The sequence below is a fragment of the Pristiophorus japonicus genome, chromosome 5 (assembly GCF_044704955.1).
Source record: "Pristiophorus japonicus isolate sPriJap1 chromosome 5, sPriJap1.hap1, whole genome shotgun sequence".
NCBI lineage: Eukaryota > Metazoa > Chordata > Chondrichthyes > Pristiophoridae > Pristiophorus > Pristiophorus japonicus.
The window spans coordinates 56,750,486-56,770,897 of record NC_091981.1 but is presented as its reverse complement, the minus strand read 5'-3'; the positions used below and the strand labels follow the sequence as shown (position 1 = coordinate 56,770,897).

At 45.6% G+C, this 20,412-nt stretch overlaps 1 protein-coding gene across 3 annotated transcripts in view; it reads right to left on the bottom strand.

The window, feature by feature from the left end:
- kif13a (kinesin family member 13A) overlaps positions 1-20,412 on the bottom strand; it is a 331,493-nt gene that overhangs the window by 63,466 nt on the left and 247,615 nt on the right. For all 3 annotated transcript variants that reach the window (XM_070880643.1, XM_070880644.1, XM_070880645.1), the window contains 5 exons: positions 19,864-19,994; positions 11,862-11,948; positions 6,791-6,966; positions 5,743-5,953; positions 4,659-4,821 (listed from right to left, as the gene is read on the bottom strand). In XM_070880643.1, the coding sequence (XP_070736744.1) occupies positions 4,659-4,821; positions 5,743-5,953; positions 6,791-6,966; positions 11,862-11,948; positions 19,864-19,994 (768 nt within the window). The remainder of the gene's footprint in view (positions 1-4,658; positions 4,822-5,742; positions 5,954-6,790; positions 6,967-11,861; positions 11,949-19,863; positions 19,995-20,412) is intronic.

Genomic DNA, 20,412 nt, shown 5'->3' with positions numbered 1-20,412 from the left:
TCTTTAATCAGTACCGCGACCCCCAAACCCCCACTTTTTGCCCCCTCTCTATCTTGTCTAAAAATCCTGTAGCCAGGAATATTGATCTGCCAAACCTGCCCCTCTTTCACCCATGTTTCTGTAACGGCTATAATGTCATACTCCCAAGTGTCTACCTGTGCTCTTCGCTCATCCGCCTTATTTGCTATACTCCTTGCATTAAAGTATATACCATTCAGCACAAGAAGACCTCCTTGCTTACTACTTACGAAGCCCTGTTTCCTCTGTCTTACAGATTTGCTTTCTAGATTCTTGCTATCCAATTTCTGCTTTACTTCCTTCCCTTTTGAATTTGTTCTCGGGTTCCCATCCCCCTGCAAAGCTAGTTTAAACTCTCTCCAACAGCACTAGCAAAACTCCCGGCAACGATATTGGTCCTGGTGCTGTTGAGGTGCAACCCGTCCGGTTTGTACAGGTCCCATCTCTCCCAGAAGCGGCCCCAATGCCTCAAGAATTTAAAAGCCCTTCCTCCTACACCAACTTTCCAGTCACACGTTCATCCTCTCTGTCCTTCTATTCTTATACTCATTAGCATGTGGCACCGTGATATGAGGAGCACAAGAGAAAAGAAAAACAAGCTTGCATTTATATAGCATCTACACGCCCTCAGTGTGTCCCAAGCAGCTTCACACTCAATGATTTACTTTGAAATATAGTCACTGTTGTTATGTAGGGAGATGTAGTAGTCAATTTGGGCACAGTCAGGTTCCACAATGAGCTAAAGGTCCAGTTAATTTGTTGTGCTGATGTTAGTTGAAGTGGGTGGTGCGGGGGGGGGGGGTGGAGCAGATTGCTGTTGGCCAGGAGACCAATTTACAAAATCAACGTCCCAACAATTGAATTATTCTTCACAGCTAAACACTTTCCACTTATCTGGACAAACACAGAAAGCTAGGAGTGCAGACACATAGATCTTTAAAGTGCAGAGAGATTGAACATAAAACACGAAGAATTGATGTTGATATTGTATAAGTCACATTTTGGGTTTTGCCTGCAGTTCTAGGTACCTCATTATAGGAAGAATATCAGTGAGCTAACAGCAAATATTGACCAGTATGATACTACTGAAAAATTGTTTAAAATAAATTGAATGGTGAAGGTTTGAAAAGGATGAGAAATATTTAAAAAACAAAGATTATTAGAAGTTAAACAGTTTTGATTAGTTGGCAAATCAGTAACAAAATACTGCAGACTCAAGAATACAATTGGAAGAACAAAGTGGGAAAGTTAGAAGTTTTTTTTTCCATAGAGGGTTATTGGAGCATGGAGTGATTTACTCCAGGTGGCTACAGAAGCAGAGATGAAAACATCAATTAAAAATGAACTGGCTAGGTACGATAGAAATTATAGCACATAAGGACCCCATTCAACCTATGATTCTGTGTGAAGTATCAATATTGATAGTGCAAATAAGTTAACTGCTGAAGTATTTTGTAACAAAGATTTCTTAACCTGGGTTTAAAATGCAGGAACCATTAATGGGCCCAAGATTCCTCTTTTAATGAAAAGCAGGAGAATGTTTGTGTTTCGGTAATAAGTGGCCCAATAACAAAATTGCAGTAATGTGCTTCTTTAAAACATACCACTTCTGATTGTGATTTTGTTAGTGGTTTATTAAAACCATCGAAAAGTCACACTGTACGGTTAGCAATAATACTTGCCATTTATTACAAAGAACAGCCTCAACTACAATCCTGGAGGTGCACCTTCCATGATATCAACAGAGAATCCAACTGTTTAGCCTGAAAGTTAGAGTAATGGGCTTCCTATGAGGGACAGCAGGCATCATTCCTGACATTTTGATAAATGTGGCTTCCTTGTGTTTATGTCTTTATTTTTCCTTGGGATGTGAGAGACCTTGGCAAAGCTGCCATTATTGCCCATCCCTAGTTCCCCTGAGGTGGTGAAAGTGGGCCGCCTTGAACCATGCTGTAGCAATTGTTTCACAACTGAGAAGCATGCTAGGCCACTTTGGGGGAACTAAGGGCCCAAGTTTCGGCCTCAGTTGCTCCTGATTTTTTGGAGCAACTGGTGCAGAACGGAGTATCTTAGAAATTCAAATTCTCGGCATTTAGTTTGCTCCAGTTCTAGTCAGTTAGAACAGTTTCACTTTGGAACAGAATTTTTTTTTCAAAAGGGGGCATGTCCGGCCACTTACGCCTGTTTTCAAAGTTTCGTCAGTGAAAACTTACTCCAAACTAACTTAGAATGGAGTAAGTGAAGATTTTTGTACACTGGAAAAAACTTTGTCTACACTTTAGAAAATCAGGCGTAGGTTACAAATCAGGCATAGGGAATGGGAGGGGGGTGGGGGGGTTTAAAGGGAAGTTTACAAACATTAAACACTTCAGTTTTACAAATAAAGAGCCATCATCAATAATAAATGATAAAAACATCAATAAATCAATCAAAAAAAATTAATAAGAAATAATTTTTTTTAAAAATCAATAAATAAAACATTTTCTACTTACCGACTGCAGCACCGGGAGCCCTCCAACAGCGTGCTGGGATGCCCCACCCCTTCCCAGTGTGTTTCTGTCAGTGTCTGTGTTGCTGACAGCGAGGGGAGGGGGAGGAGGGGTGTCGAGGGAGAAAGGCAGAGGGGGAGGGAGGGAAGGGGGAGGGAAGGGGAGGAGAAGGGGAAAGGGGGGCGGGAGAGGAGAAGGGGAAAGGGGGGCGGGAGAGGAGAAGGGGAAAGGGGGGGGAAGAGGAGAAGGGGAAAGGTGGGGGAGAGGAGAAGGGGAAAGGGGGGGAGAGGAGGGGGGGGGAAGAGGAGAAGGGGAAAGGGGGGGAGAGGAGGAGGGGAAAGGGGGGAGAGGAGAAGGGAAAGGGGGGAGAGGAGAAGGGGAAAGGGGAAGGGAAGGGGGGGAAGGAGAAGGGGGAAAGGAAAAGGGGGAAAGGAAAAGGGGGGAAAGGAAAAGGGGAAAGGAAAGGGGGAAAGGAGAAGGGGGAAGGAGATGGGGGGGAAGGAGATGGGGGGGAAGGAGATGGGGGGGAAGGAGATGGGGGGGAAGGAGATGGGGGGGAAGGGAGATGGGGGGGGAAAGGGATGGGGGAAGGGAGATGGGGGGAAGGGAGATGGGGGGAAGGGAGATGGGGGGGAAGGGAGATGGGGGGAAGAAAGGAGGGGGTGGGGAAGAAAGGAGGGGGGGGGGAAGAAAGGAGGGGGGGAAGAAAGGAGGGGGGAAGAAAGGAGGGGGGGAAGAAAGGAGGGGGGGAAGAAAGGAGGGGGGGAAGAAAGGATGGGGGGGAAGAAAGGATGGGGGGGGAAGAAAGGATGGGGGGGGAAGAAAGGATGGGGGGGAAGAAAGGATGGGGGGGGAAGAAAGGATGGGGGGGAAGGAAGGATGGGGGGGAAGGAGAGGGGGGGGAAGGAGAGGGGGGGAAAGGAGAGGGGGGGAAAGGAGAGGGGGGGAAAGGAGAGGGGGGGAAAGGAGAGGGGGGGAAAGGAGAGGGGGGAAAGGAGAGGGGGGGAAAGGAGAGGGGGGGAAAGGAGAGGGGGGGGAAAAGGAGAGGGGGGAAAGGAGAGGGGGGAGGAAGGAGAAGGGGGAGGGGGAAAGGAGAAGAGGGGGGGGAGCGGGGAGGCTGAACGGGCCAGGCCCGGCTGCGCCCAAGACTTCGGGCAGGGCCCGTCCCCAGCACCAGATTTACAGGTAGGTGGCATTGGGTCGGGTCGGGTCCGGGGTCGGGAGCGCGAGTCGGGTTGGGGGGAGCGCGAGTCGGGGTCGGGAGCGCGGGTCGGGGCGGAGGGAGATCGGTTCGTTTCGGGTCGGAGGGAGAGGGAGGTCAGGTCGGGTAGGGGGGGAACGCGGGTCCGGTCCGGTCCGGGGGCGGGGAAGCGGGAGTCGGGTCGGGAGGAAGCAGGAGCTGGGCGTGGGAGGCAGCCTTATGCACACAGCCCCTAGCCCATTCGGCCAGGGCTAGGGGCTGCGTGCTTCGGGCCCCTCCCACACAGTTTTGGGCGCCTGGAGCTACTGCACATGCGCGCCCACTGTAGCGCGGATGTGCAGAGGTCCCGGCACTGTTTTCAGCGCAGGGACCTAGCTCCGCCCCCAACTGCTCGTGCTGTGCCGCGCCTGACTCAAGAGGACCAGCAGGGAGCCGGAGAATCTGTAAGTTTTTTTTAGGCACACTTTGTGGTGCCAAAAACAGGCGTCCAGGTCGGGGCTGCGCCGTTCTAGGCACGGCCCGAAACTTGGGCCCTAAGAGTCAACCACAAAGTGTGGGACTGAAGCTGTGTATTGGCCGAAGAAGATGGGATGGCAGATTCACTTCCCTGAAGGACATGAATGAATCAGTTGGGTTTTTACGACAAAATCGAAAAGAATATGGTGGGGTAAGATCAGCACCAGAATGGACCACAGGTTGAGACCCGACTCACATTAGCTGGATGCCAAAATTGGAAGCAGAAAATGTGTCTTTCTGTTAGTGAGATAGTGTTCTTGGGAGAGCAGCTTCTGACATTCACAGATTTCTGCAGGGACTGTTTGTTGACTTACAAAGAGATGAGTTTAACAAACCAGTTACCCGTGATGATTTACCGACAAAAATAATAAATGCTGACTGCCGTAAAACAACCAGATTTTATGCCCCAGACTATCTCGCAAGAATCTGCCTACCTTCCTGTTAGCACTGAGGTTTGCTGCTGGGATTTGCAACGTGACTTGGTAATCTGTCTGCTTACTCATCTCTTCTGCCAGGAAGTTTGCTTCTCTCACGAGAGCATTGGCTCTCACTATTTGCTCTCTTAACTTTGCCAGACTGTGACGGAACAGTTGATCTCTGCAACAAGGAAAAACACAGATAAATGAAGCAACATTCCTGCTTTCCCACTCAAGTTTGCTGATTATAGATGATGGAAAATGCCTGCAGCTGGTGGTTTTATTTACTAATGTATCACTTTTTGCACTTACATAGAAGATACATTGCACTTGAGACTTTCCACTGCATGTAATCAACCAGCACTTCAATGTGAAAATATTAAGTAAAAATGCCTCTCTGAAATATTTTAGTAAGCAGCAAGATATTCATTCTGGAACAGTTCCCTCATTTTTTTTTTTAATGCTTTTCATATTGAAACTCAATTTTGCTGTGTGTGGAAGTGCTTTTCCTAGATAGGGAGGGAATATTGGACAATAAGTTAACCCTCCACAGGCCAATTAAACAGCATTGCAGATGTTGGCGAAAGGTTGCTTGCCGATGCTCTGTCTGGAACTGTGCAACACCCAGGAAAAAAACTTAGAGAATGGAGCGAGAAAGCCAAGAGCTCAATCAGATCTGGCCTATGACACAGGCTAGGAGTGAGAGGAGATGTGATGTCAAGGCTTTAGCAATTCCAAATTTAGCTGATAGAACCAAATAAAGTATGAAGGTAAAATTAATATATTCGATGCAGTGTGGCTGCACACTAGTGCATTCCTAACACTGCAGCATTGTGCACTGGAAAATGCAAATATTTATTGTTTTAACTGCCGAGGAGTTTCATTTATTAACACAAAGTTGCACAAAAATTACTTCAGATTACTTAAGAGATCAATATTAGGTTTTCCACGGATTTGTAGGGAAATATTACACTTTTAAATCCATAAATGCTGGGCTGTGTGGGCTGCAGAGTGAAGACCACTTCACGTTCTCACCCAAAGTAATTCAGCACACACCGCTCAATAAGACGCAAATCCCCATCTCTCATTTGAACACTCGTACCTCTCTTCAGACCAAAGTTTCATGTTTTGCTGTGCAGTTTGAGAAGTGAATGATAATCTCTCGATGCTATGCTGGTGCAGCCTCTCTGGCGATAGCTGTTGACGAAGGAGCTCCAGCTCGCGCTCGTACATTAAACGTTGCTCTTCAAGTGCATTCCGTTTCTCCTCCAGGTACTGTTTTTCAAGAATGTGCACCACATTCTGAACAGGGTCTGTAAAATCAGACAGACAAAACATTTAAAGACAGCTTGCATCAAATCAAGTGGTCTGCTTTTGGTACACTATAGCGATCAGCATTTTAATGTGCAGGCACAACACAAGGTAAAGATCGTCTCATTGCAAAGTCTTCTTAAATATACAGTCTCCAGACCCAGTTGTCAGATTTGCAATAAGTACAGCAGCAATTTTTCTACAATTTCCAGAAGAAACATGGACATTCATTTGAAAATATTCAATTCAGGGTGTTAGCCATGGCTCAGTGGTAGCACTCTCATCTCCGAGTCAGAAGCTTGCGAGTTCAAGTCCCAATCTAGAGACTTGAGCACAAAATCTGGGCTGACACTCCAGTGCAGTACTGAGGGAGTGCTGTACTGTTGGAGGTATCTTTTGGATGAGATGTTAAATCAAGGATCCTCTCAGTGTGGCGGTGTGAGCACACCCATGTAGTTCATTGACCCTGTGCGTATTTCTGGGGTCAGCCTAATTTTAATATCGTGAGCAAGGTCCAACATGGAAAACACCCATGACTGGGAGCCCACCCATTGGTGGGTGGGAAATCATGTGATGCTACAGCTGCTTAAGCAGGAGAGCATGATTATTTCTCAAGAAACTCAGAAACTTGTGGCAGAAAACAATGTCTGGAAGCAATATCAGAGGCACAGAAAGCAGCCCGTTTCTCAGATGGGGCCTTGGAGATGTTGCTTGAGGAGGGCCTTCTTTAGCAGTGAGTGCTACAAGCCTGCAAATAGAGCAGGGGGAATAGGAAGGCATGATCTTTTCATTACTGCAATTCTGGAGGTTGAAAGTTTGCCTCAGAATTTGTTGCTCACCGTTAGTGCTGAGAGCTTTCATCATGACTTCCATCTGTGCAAATTCATAATTATAATCTGGTTCTGATGAAGCTTCACTTGCTGTCTCCACATCCTGCTCTGTGGCACCTTCTCGATTTGCCTCGTTCTCATATTCTTTTAATTTGTCTCGCCTCTTCCTCGTAGGTAGGTTAATTCTATTTATAAAAAAAATTGATGGTTTAAAAAAAAAACCTATCATTTTTTACTTCATTGATGCAACACATTTGTAGACTGATACTTTCAATATTTGGCTGAAAGGAAACCCAAATCTGGATTCTGCTAGAAATTTTATTCTCTCATTTTTGGTAAAGTTTCACTTACTAAGGTCAGGATAATGGCAACTAAGTCATGGAACACTTTTCCACCCAACATTATCAAGCGCTCCCAGATCAGTTACAGGATAGCTTACCTCCTTTTACGCTGCCTTGACAATGTTCCTCAACACCAACAATTTTTGCACCACTGAATTATTCTATTCCCAGTAGCAAACATCTTTAAAACTTGTGAGATTGATGAACTATGGTCAGTTTGATAATGTGGGCTTATGCCCAATATGAAATGAATTGAGAATGCCTGAACTTATTTCACGTTGGACTCCTGCAGCTGGCAGACAGGGTAGTTCATGTCTGACTAATCTAGTTGAATTTTTTGAGGTGGTCACTAACAAGGAGGACATGGGAGTGTCTATGGATATTGTCTATATGGACTTCTTGAAACATTTGATAAGAGATTAGCAAAAATGAGAGTGCGTGAAATAAGAGGTGAGCTTGGGTTGATAATTGGTTGGGAAGTAGGAAACGTAGAGTAGGGATAAAGGAAGTGTACTCTGATTGGTGGAATGTGACAAGTGGTGTTCCCCAGAGATCTGTACTGGGGCCTCAGCTTTTCACCATATTTATCAATGACTTGGATGAAGGAATAGAGTGTTGCAGATGACACTAAGTTAGGAAGTTGTGTAGATAGGAGCAGAAAGTTACAAACGGACATAGACAGATTAGTGAGTGAGCAAAGCTGTGGTAGATGGAGTTCAATGTGGGGAAGAGTGATCAAAGAAGGACAAATAGAAATATTTTCTTAATGGCAAGAGACTAGGAGCTGTGGAGGAGCAAAGGGATTTGGGTATCAAGGTAAATAAATCAATTAAAGCTAGTGTACAAATATAAAAAAGAATCTAAAAGAGTAATGGAATGTTAGCCATTGGGGTAGAAATTGCGGGCGGATGCTTCTGACCTGCAAAAAAATCTACAAATTTACCTGATGGTCCAGGATATTTGGACACTTGTGTTTCTGGGTCTCTACACGTAGGCCTGTGTAGAGGAACACATTTCCTTGGGGCGCATGCGGTTTGCAAGTTCCCCATGGATCACGTGGGCTTGCCCAACCAATAAAAGAAGGAAATCTCCATTCATACTTATGGTGATTCTGTATGTAGTACGGAATCATTATAAGTATGAATGGAGGTCACTTAAAAAATACATGAACACATGAAATAAATAAATTACATATTTCAAATGAATTAAAATGTCATTTAATTAATTATTTTAAACAAAAAATTATTTTTTTGAAAATAAAATTAGACATTTTAACGGGGCTAAAAATAAACGTACCTTAATGGACAGGGTTTTTAATGTATAAATGTGTGATAAAATTTTAGTTTTATAAGGCCCAAGTTTCGGGCTGCGCCGTTTACCTGGATGCCCGTTTTTCGAGCCACAAAGTGCGCCTAAAAAAAAAACTTACCTATTCTCCGGCTCCCTGCAGGTCCTCTCGAGCTGGGCGCGGCGCAGCATGAGCTGTAGGGGGCGGAGCCAGGTCCCTGCGCTGAAAACAGTGCCGGGACCTCTGCACATGCGCGCTACAGTGGGCGCGCATGTGCAGTAGCTCCAGGCGCCCAAAACTGTGGGAGGAGCCCGAAGCACGCAGCCCCTAGCCCTGGCCGAATGGCCTCACTGGGGCTGCGTGGATAAGGCCCCTCCCAACCGACTGGACCCGACTCGACCTCTGTTCCCCGCCCCCCCCGCCCTCCACCTCGGCGACCCGACCTCCGCCTCCCCCCCGCGACTTTCTCTCTTTCCCATCCCTCCCACCCCCCGCGACTCTCCCACCCCGCCCCCCCCCGACTCTCCCACCCCCCCCCCCCCCGACTTCCGCGACTCTCCCACCCCCCCCAACTTCCGGGACTCTCCCACCCCCCCCCCCGACTTCCGTGACTCTCCCACCGCCCCCCCCCGACTTCTGCGACTCTTCCACCCCTCCCCAACCTCCGCGACTCTCTTACCCCCCCCCCGACTTCCGCGACTCTCCCCCCCCCGACTTCCGCGACTCTCCCCCCCCCCCCCCCCCCCCCCCCCAACCCGACGCCACCTACCTGTAAATCCAGCCCGAAGTCTTGGGCCCGGCCATTCAGCCTCCTTCTCTTCCATCCTTCCCTTCCTCCCTCCCTTCTCCCCCCCCACCCTCCTCCTCCTCCTCCCCCCCCTCTTTCTCCTCCTCCTCCTCCTCCTCCCCCCCCTCTCCCTCCCACCCCTCTTTTCCCTCCCATCCCCCCTTCCTTCCACCCCCCCTTCCTCTTTCCCCCTCCTCCCCACCCCCCCTTCCCCTCCCACCCCCTTTCTCCCCCTCCCACCCTCCTTCCCTCCTCCCACCTCCCCTTCTCCTTCTCCCCCTCCCACCCCCCCTTCTCCTTCTCCCCCTCCCACCCCCCCCTTCTCCTTCTCCCCCTCCCACCCCCCCTTCTCCTTCTCCCCCTCCCACCCCCCCTTCTCCTTCTCCCCCTCCCACCCCCCCCTTCTCCTCCTCCCCCCTTCTCCCCCTCTTTCCCCCTCCCACCCCCCTGTCACAAACACAGACACTGACAGACAGAGAGTGAGAGACACACACACAGACAGACAGAGAGATAGAGACACTGACAGAGACACACTGAGGGGGCCGTCCCAGCACGCTGTTGGAGGGCTCCCGGTGCTGCAGTCGGTAAGTAGAAAATGTTTTATTTATTGAATTTTTAACTTTTTAAAAATTTTTAATTAATTTTTTGTGATTGATTTATTGGTTGATTTTTTGATGTATTTATCATTTATTATTGATGATGGCTCTTTATTTGTAAAACTGAAGTGTTTAATGTTTGCAAACTTCCCTTTAAACCCTAGCCCCCCCCCTCTTTCCCTACGCCTAATTTGTAACCTACGCCTGATTTTCTAAATTGTAGACAAGGTTTTTTCGAACGTACAAAAATCTTCACTTACTCCATTCTAAGTTAGTTTGGAGTAAGTTTTCACTGCCTAAACTTTGAAAACAGACATAAGTGGCCGGACACGCCCCCTTTTGAAAAAAAAATTCTGTTCCAAAGTGAAACTGTTCTAACTGACTAGAACTGGAGCAAACTAAATGCCGAGAATTCAAATTTCTAAGATACTCCATTTTAAACCAGTTGCTCCAAAAAATCAGGAGCAACTCAGGCCGAAACTTGGCCCCCTAGTTTTTAAAACTCTTATGCTGGTAAAAGCAGGCCTTACGCCTGCTTTTATTAGGCGTAAGAATTTCAAGGGCTTTATGCTGGGCAAAAGTTGGGTAAATAGCCCAACTCTCCGCCCGCGGATGTCCTTTTCTTTTGGATGCATGCAATCTGTCAAGCGGATTCAGCACATGTGCAGTGCATGCCTAAACCCGGAACTTGTAGGACCCCTGACGGGCGCACGTGCACCTCGTACGTGCCAATAAGGGCCGCAAATTCAACCCCATTATTTCAAGGGGGCTGGAATACAAAGAGAAGGAAGTTATGCTTCAGTTGTACAGAGCCTTGGTCAGACCCCATTTGGAGTACCATGTTCAATTCTGAGCACCGAACCTCAGGAAGAATAACTGGCCTTGGAGGAAGTACAGCACACGTTTACCAGAATGATACTGGGGCTTAGAGTTAAATTACGAGGACAAGTTGCACAAACTTGGGTTGCATTCCCTTTGAGTTTAGATGGTTAAGGAGTGATCTAATTGAAATGTTTAAAATGATGCATGGATTCGATAAAGTAGAGAGAGAGAAGTTACTTTGTTTGGTGGGGGAATCCAGAACAAGGAGGCACAATCTTAAAAATTAGAACGAGACCATTTAGGAGTGCAATCAGGAAGAACTTTTTCACATAAAGGGTAGTGGAAAAGTGGAATTCTTTCCTCCAAAAGGCAGTGGAGGCTGGCCAAATGAAAGTGTTAAGACCGCGATCGACAAATTTTTATTCGGTGAGAGTATCAAGGGATATGGAGCAAAAGCAGGTAAATGGAGTTGAGGTACAAACCAGCTATGATCCAATTGAATGGTTGAACAGCCTTGAGGGGCTAAATGGCCTACTACTCTTCCTCTGTTCCTATCAGTCTAAACTGGATTTGAAACCAAATCTCTTAAGGACAATGTGCTCTAATCATCAGTCTTCTTCAACAAAGGTGTTTAAAAAAAGATACACAAAAGATTATTGTAATATTTAAGATTATACAAACAAACCTTTATAATAAAATTTATCTTACACTGAGTCCATCATCTACAACAAACCAGCTTAATGCTCTTCCTCCTCGCAGGTTGTGTTTTATTCCTTTACAATTAATCTTTTCTACTGTCGTTATTCACCACGAATGATATGCCATGCCAGTCTCAACAATTTGCATTTTCTCCCCAATTACATTGCAGTAAAAAATTCTGTATGTTACCGTTGCCATGACAATGCCCCAACCCATCCTTACAAGATACAAAAAAGGAAATGTATAAAATATAACAAACCTCTAAAAAAATAAATTCCATCATTTCAAGAGACAGGCAGAGGAGGAAATAGATAAAGGGAAGATAGGCAAGGAGAGGCTTACACAAAGGCACAGGGACAAAGCAAGTATGAGACAGTGAGAGGGAGTCAAAGACCAATGAGGATGAGAGAGCAGAAAGAACGTAGCAGAGTGGAAGTGAAGCAGATATAGTGACAGGAAGAAAGGAGGCATTTTAAAAATTGCCCATTAAGAATGGTAGAACAACTAAATATTTTAATACATGCATTTGAACTAAAACATGACATACCTAAAGAAGTGGTTATTTCCCCATAGAATTCTGTCCCCATGCCAGAGAGAGTTGGGGGCATGCAACACAGCACCATTCAAGCAGGTTCTGAAAAATAAAATTTAATTCTCTGAAATTCAGGGTTCTTTCTTGACGTTCAGTCGCCATGTCCTATGATAAGCCAGAAAAATCCAGACTGGAATGGAATGATACAATTGAACAATTTTAGTCATCTTTATGACATTGCTTCGGTAGATTCGAGGCAAGGGTCCATTTTGACATTTTCAGAACAGTTTAACATCAGATAAGGCCACACTAATGCAGCTTGAATAAAGTCTGACAATCTATTTTTACAATTACTGAGGTGGCACATTTGTTTATGGATTTACAGGTCAGGAGTATTGTAACTGAATGTCATCCCTTGGTGGTATAATAATTAAGTGAAAGAAAAAGAGAGGGAGGGCATCTTGCATTACACGAAGCACTGAAAAAAATCATAACTACACTTCAAAACCAGTGCGAACAGACTCAAATATTAACTCAAAAAAGGACAAATGACAGGGCATTGCATCCGATTAGATGAATAAGGTTTGTAGGTCTTACATAATAAATGCAGTTGAGTTAATGTAATGTGGGAAAATAAGACAAAAGTAGATTCTACAAACCGATAAAACAGGATAATGAGAGAGACTGGATAGCTATTCTTCAGCTGATCACACCATCAGAGGATTTGCAGTACAAATTAGACTTAAGAAAGATGCAATGTGATACCCAAACCTAATTTTTTTTTTAAACTCCATAAATTATTCAAATGATAAATTCTGTACTTAAATTACACAGCTAGGGGGTTTGACCGAGTATATTCCTGCCCCCCAGCCTTATAAAGCTCATTGTCACCCTAAAACTGAAACCTGCATTGAAGAAATTTTGTTCAATTGTATATAAACAGATTAAGGGCCTGAAATTCATCAACATACCGCCCAAAAATACAATTTTGGTGAAAAAACACTTACATACCGCTGACATACCGCTCGGCGGAATATTCATCATTGACATACCGCTGAGCGGTATGCACACTGTCCACCGTGCAGAACCGCTCGCATACCGCCCAAAAAGTCCAATTTTTAGTCGCATACCGCTGACATACCACCGGAGCTACATACCGTCCTGGAAAAGGTGGTTTTACGCTATGTTAAGTGGGCGGGAATGGGCAGTAGTACTCGGAGCTGCTATTTTTAAATCGGTAACAGTCAGCTAAATCAACACCTCTGTATTTCTGAGGTGAACAGTGATTTTACAGTGCAATTTACAGTGGAAAAGGTATTTTTATTGGTACTGAGTAAACTAAGTTCAAAAGGTATTTTAGTTATTTTTTTTCATTGAAAAATAATGTGGAGAGTTAAAAAGAATGGGGCCTGTAATATCTCAGCCTGTATTACTGACTACCTGTCTAATGCAGGATCCAGATGTGAGAAGGTTTATTGAGCAGAGTTATCAGGGTAATAGAGGAGGTTGCAGACTGATGAGGAGGAGGCCTTACCCGCAAAGGATTTTCAGGGAGAAGCGCTCATGCTTGGACCTGATCGATTGACAGTGCGTTCGAAGGATGCGCTTCCGAAAAGAGGTGATCAATGAGATTTGCCAGCTCATTAAGGCAGACCTGCAGCCCAGTACCAACATTAATGCACTCTCTGTCAAGATGAAGGTGACTGTGGCACTTTCCTTTTATGCACGTGGCTCTTTTCAGGCATCAGCTGGGGACATATGCTGTATTTCTAAATACACTACTCATCACATTTGACAGGTAACCGAAGCATTGTATACATGCCGGTTGGAATTTATAAACTTGCCAATGACTAGGCAGGCACAGAGTGACAGGGCTTTGGGATTTGCACGCATTGCCAGCTTCCCCAAGGTGCAGGGTGCTGTTGACTGTAGCACCATTACAGGAGGCGGAGGTGTACCGAAACTGTAAGGGATTTCACTCCCTCAATGTGCAGCTCGTCTGCGACCATACACAGCGCACAATGGCAGTGAATGCCAACTTTCCAGGGAGTATCTAAGATATGCACATCTTGTGTGAGAGCACTATATCTGACCTGTTGAAGGCTGGATGCTGGGGGCCTCGCCATCTGGCTCTTGACCCCCCCCCCCCCTCTTGCGGAACCCTCAGACAGAAGCCGAGCAAAGATATAAGAGCCATATAGCCACAAGTAATATTATCGAAAAGACAATTGGAGTGCTGAAGCAGCGCTTTCAATGCTTGGACCACTCCGGAGGCGGGCTGCAATACTACCGAGCAGGTTGCTCAGTTCACAATGGTGTGCTGCATGTTGCATAATTTAGCAATCATGCAGGGACAGGAATTGCCACGGGACTGCGGGACCACCTGAGGAGAGAGTACAGGGGCCGGAAGAGGAAAATGAGGGGGAGGAGGTTGAGGAGGAGCTTTCAGATGAACCCATGGCACCACCACCGCATCTCTCCCCCGCCCCCCAACACCACGGCGGAGGGCACACGGAGCGTATGCCACTGCAAAATTATTTTGCTTGAATGTGGAGAGCTGTGTTTTGGGACCCTGATGACTTACCCCAAAAGTTTGACACTGTACAAGAGAGTGCTTAAATTCAATTCAAACATTTATGTAAAAATGTAACAAATATACAAGAATTTTAAAACTTTGTAAAACATATAACTATAAAACTGTAACAACTTTAACAACAACTTTAACAAAAGTTTAACAACTTGAGTAAACTTTTAAAAATCAAACTTCGATTATTAAATGAACAAGTACAACAAAAGATCCTTTACTATCCTCGACCACGACCTCAACCGCAGGCTACACCACCCTTGGGACTATTCCCCCCTTTCTTACTCCTGCCCTTCCCTTTCCCACTGTCCGAACCCAGACCTCCCCATGGTGGTACCAAGCCAGCATGCAGCACCGCACCCAGAGTGCTGTTGCTGTTGTTGGCGGTGAGACATTACAGGTGCAATAAATGGGGCCTCAGGAGAAGCTCGTGATGTTGAAGGAACGGCTTCAGGGCTGGAACCTGCTGGCAACTCCTCATCCTCAGGTGCTGTCGACCTGACTACTATGGCACTGGGGATTCCGCGCCGTCCCGAACCTGTCGATTGCCGCATAGCATCGACGGAGTTGGCGGTTCACTCCATCGCGGTGATCAGACGCGACATATCCTCTGTTCTGATAGAGCCGCGATGTTTGCAGCTATCATAGCCATGGCCTTTGAGCAGCTCTCGACTTATGTCTATGCCTGTGACAGATGCACCATGTCCTGGTACACGCCTATCTGTCGTGCGGCAATCGACCTTTTCTGCACCAACCTCCGTTTCTGCGGCAAAGGCACTGCAACACTGGGGGTGCGTGGCTGCACACCACTTGGTCCCGCAGAATCAGAGGAGCCATGGGGAATCCCCTGAATATAGACTCGGTGGTGGAGGATGTTCCAGCTGGCCACACGGAACTGGTGTATCCTTCTCTGTCTCCACCCCCACCGGCTCCAGGATCAGCAGCTCTTCCTCTTCGTCTTCATCTCTGCCAGTGGTGAAGTCAGGAGAGGGCTGGGTGCTGCCAAAGATGGAGGCAGTTGGTCTCTCTGTGGAGGTATGGTCTGAATCGTCCAAGTCTGAAAGTCCAAAACATTTAAAAATGCTTGGCACCAGGAAGGGGTTAAGGTGGTGGCACAGTTGCTATCCCCAACCAGAGACAGGGCACGGACCTCTATTTCTGTCAATGGCTCTTGGGTTGTGGGTCCTCCCCTCCACCCCTACTACGCCGCTAATCGGCTGCTATTGTAGATGTCTTCTTCTGCAGAAAGTGAAGTAAATGAAAGTAAAAATCTTCAATCCATTTAACATCGCAGACACACACACACACCCACCCACACACAGTTGATCCTCTTGTCTTTGCCTGAAAGCACGAATACATCGCCATAACCTGAAGATAACTATCATCCGTGTGACGCTGAACCTACATTTACATGGTACGTGGTACATGGGAGGTGCATAAATAAAATCATTCCTTACTCTTGCTACCCTCACCAGGCCGTTCCACCTCTTACGGCACCAGTTCCCGGTGCGTACCATGGTACTTGTGGAGGACACAGCCTCCCCAATCTCATCCCATATCCTACTGTACTCCTTTGGGGGGGGGGGGGGGGGGGGGGCGGGTGGTGGCTTTCCACGATCACCCTTCGCTAGCTCAAAGTACCTCTCTGTGATATTCTCGATAAGGGCGGTAACTCCGTTTCGTCGCAGGCGGGTGCCCTCAACCTCCTGTCCTTTTCGATGTTCCTGCGCTTCGACTTTTTTAAAAAACATTTCCATTATATTTATGCTATGATTTTTGATTTGTAAAAACTGTATTGTTCAAACTGTATAATTATTATTGGTTGTAAATATTTTTAAACTCTGCAATCTGTTATTAAACCAACGAACCCTCGACTAGCTTGCTGCTCCTTCTCACTCTCTCTCCCTCGACTTCAACTCACTGCGTATGCACGGGTGACCCCTGAAATCACAGGTAAAAACCTTCGCTGGAAAAAAAACGGGAAAAAAAATCGCGTATGTGCAGTTCAGTGCCGCACTGTCCATCGAAAAGAAAGTCGATCTGGATCAACTACAATGTTACCTGCTGCCCGCTGCACACTGCTTGCATACCGCCGGAAAAAAAAAATCGACCAAAATTGTGCTCTTCGGTCTCGGCGGTATGAAATAACGCACTGCCGGCATACCACCGAGAAATGGGCGGACCGTATGTAATGACCAATTTCGGGCCCGAAATCCTCAAGTAAGACTGTACCTTGCAATATCCCCAAATTTCACACATTCCAAGAAAAAAAATATATTTATTTTATAGGGTTATTTGATATAATCCAGAGAGTTAAGCAGTGTGTTCCTAATGTATTGTTTTATATATCCAGCGGCAAGGATTACCCAAGACGACTGGAGACCAGCTCTGCTGCACAGACCTAGTGCGCACACATATCGCAGTGTGGGCTGTCAAGACCTAGCTCTGTCAGGCCCGTGTGGTGGCTGGTGTGCAACGGTCACCACACATTAAAAACATTTATACACAGGCATCTTCCACCCCCTCAATTGGAGTTCAGGACTGGAACATCGGGTCATTCATCGAAACACCTGTGAACTCATGGAAGCAAGTTATCCTCGTTCGAGGGACCGCCTATGAGGATGATGATGTTGTTTTAAAAATCTACTGTAAGTGGGGCATTTCCAAAAGAACAGATTGAAATGGCATCAGACTAAACCAACTTTGGCTCCTACCTTCACCAACCCAATAAAACAGGCACTGCACACAGTAGTTAAGAAAAGCTTAGTGTGTATTTTTGAATACTCAAATTAATTTAACAAGAAACTGACCTTCAGTCTGTCGAGACTGAACATGAACCTGCTGCCTATCATTGAAAAGGCAGCTAAGTCTTACACCCACACTTTCTGATTACAGCAGGATAGTCAATGGATGAGAATAAAAATGACAGCCACCTCAAGGACATTGGGCAATGATAGTATACTTGCTATATAATGCATTAATATTAATTACTCATAGTAGGGAAAGTTATCCATGAAAGGAAAAAAAAATCAAAAGACAGACCATAATAACATTCACAAACTTCTAATTTAGGTTTCCACTTGAAATTACCAAAGTCTTGGATTACATCACAAGATTCAGATAGCATCAATGCAGTACTAGCAGAAATGCAAGTAATGGATCCGTTACTGAGGCAGCAAATAGGCATAGTGCAAAACCCAAACTGGAACATTTTTTCCATGGGACACTTCTTGTAATAGTGTCAGGCATGCTCAGGTTTTTTTTTGAATGTAACTAGCTTTGATTTTTGTAATTTTTTTGCCTCAGTCAAGGCCAGGAACTTACCAGTCTTTGTTTGAAAATATATATTCAGAGAATGTTTTGTTTGATATCTCAGTTTAAAGCCAGGAAGATATCATTCTCTGTTTGAATTGTATGCTGTTTTTTTTAATGTACATAGTTTTGATTTTTGTTAGTTGTTAAATTTAGATAAATGTACAATTATGGGCTCAATTTTCCTCAGTATTTGCTCCGTTTTTTTTTGGAGTAGGCTGCTTTTTCTGGCCTAACTTAAACATCCCCAGTTTCCCCAATCAATTTGCACCAGCATAACTGACTTAGTTACATTTTTATTTAGGCAAGTTTTTTTTTGCTTAAAAAGGGGCGTTACCAGCCACCTACGCCAATTCTGGTCATTTAGGCAACTTTGGCCAGCAAATAGTTACTCCATTTCTACTCAGGCCAGCGTATGTGGCTACTCGAGAAAACCCTTGCGGAGAGTTAAAGAAATCAGTGCAGCAGATGCCCGCACAGCAGCAGCAGGAAAAGGTAAGAGAGGGGAAGAGAAAGGTGGGGGGAGGGAGAGGGGATTGGGGGGGGGGGGGGGGGGGGCTGCCTTTCGGGTGTAGTTAGGTGCGGGGAACAGGAGGCCACTTGGCCTGGGCTAGGGATGGGAGAACGTACCGACAAGCCCTACGGCCTGGGCTAGGGGCAGGGGAGCAGACCAGGAGGCTGAAGGCAGGGCAGGTAGATGGGGGGGGGGGGTGGGTCATTTCTGCCCGGGATAGGTGCAGGCCGGCCCACTGCCATCCCAGGCCGAAAGGACCCCACACCGGGCCCAGGAAGGCAGCGGGCCGGTGCGGAATCCTCTCGGCTCGGGAAGGCAGTGCGCCGGTGAGGGGTCCTCTCGGGCCTGGGATAGCAGCGGTTTCATTTTCCAGCCTAGCCTCAGCCCTTCTTCAGTTTTTAACCTCAGCCCTTCTGAGCGTCCCTAGCAACATCAGTTTTTGGAGCAGGCCTTAAGCTCCACCCACAAAGCTTAAGGCCAATTTGCGCCGTTCCAAATTCAAAGTTAATTCTGGCGAAACTTGGAATTTTATTTTGGCGCATTTGTGCCACAAAAAAGATCATACATATCTCTTTAACGGCACCAAAAATCAACCATGTGAAAAATTGAGCCCTATATTTGTTTGATGATGTTATGAATTGTATGCAATATATATAGTACATATATAGGCCCTTCCCTCCTATTAGCCTTAAGCCCCTCACAGCCTTAATCTGGCACTGCTCAAACCGCAGCCTCTACAAGTCTCCCTCTCATCTTTACGATGAAGCAGTCCCATTTTCACACTCGGATATATCAGTCTTAAGAATAAAAAGCCCATGAAATTTGTGCTTTAGTCGTGAATTTTGCTACAATCACTGATGGTAAGGATTACATTGGAAATACTCAAATTAATTTAACAAGAAACTGACCTCCAATCTTTCCAGACTGAGCATGATCTGCTGCCCATCATTGAAAAGGCAGCAAAGTCTTACACCCACACTTTGATTACAGCAGGATTGTCAATGGATGAGACCTCAAGGACATCCACTTTTATTGGGCAATGATCAACAGCAGGTGGAGGCAGTCAGTTAGTATCCTACCCGACTAGGTACTGTGACAAATAAATCACGAGGTGAAAGATCCCGACCCTCCTCGCAATTTTTAGTCAGAAGTCAGACGCACATTAAACTGAATAGGTATAATCAAGTACACAAACCAAATTTAAATTTTAAAAAGTTAATCCAATTTAAAAGAAAACCACATGCAACACATTTAAGAAACTAAACATTAAAAATGCTGGCAGTCAAATGGAACAGAAGATGTTGGGAATACACACCAGATCAACCAGCATCTGGAAAGAAAAAGACAGGTTACTGACTGTCCATGTGACCCTTTGAGTGGTCTACAAATGAAATGTTACCCTAGCCTTTCTCTTTACAGGCCTGCTGTCTATTTCCAACAATTTCTGTTTTTAAAATTGTCACACCACCTCAGTTTCTCAGATTCGATATGCTTGGACACGCTAGGCTTTATTCAGCCTTTATTGGCAACTGCATTGCTGAAACTGCAAACTGAGCTATTGTGCAGGAGGATGCCTTGGACTGATAGTTCTGACATAGACTGATTACCTGGCATTTTCATTTGGGCTGAGAATTACATCCCCATCTGCTGTAATGTCAATGATACAGTGCTCGGGCTGGATACCAATTCCGCACAGCTGAATGTCCTGAGATTCATCTGCACCGACTCTGGTGTGATCCTGTTGGGAATATCAGAAGCTTAAAAGGTCAGCATCTGACACTTGGCTATAAATATTCACAGGATGCATGTATAGTGCAGTACTCCACTTCAGCAACACAGTCTGAATCATCAGTATTTCCATGCACGTTATAAACACTAATGCTGTCTTGCCAAATGTTTAAATCACAACCTTTTGTCTAATTAAAAATTGCAGCCAAGAAATAGTTTAAAAGCCAAAGTCGGTGGCAATTACAAAATATGAAACAAAAAAAATTACAGAAAACAATTACAGAAATAAAAACAGTACATTTAAATAACTTACACATAGCTTTCAGTAAGTGCATTCAAACTGGCAGAATTGGCTCTTACAAAGTTTCAGAAATCAGAATTTGTGAGAAAGGGAGAGGGGATTTTATAGTATAGACACTATGGAAAAG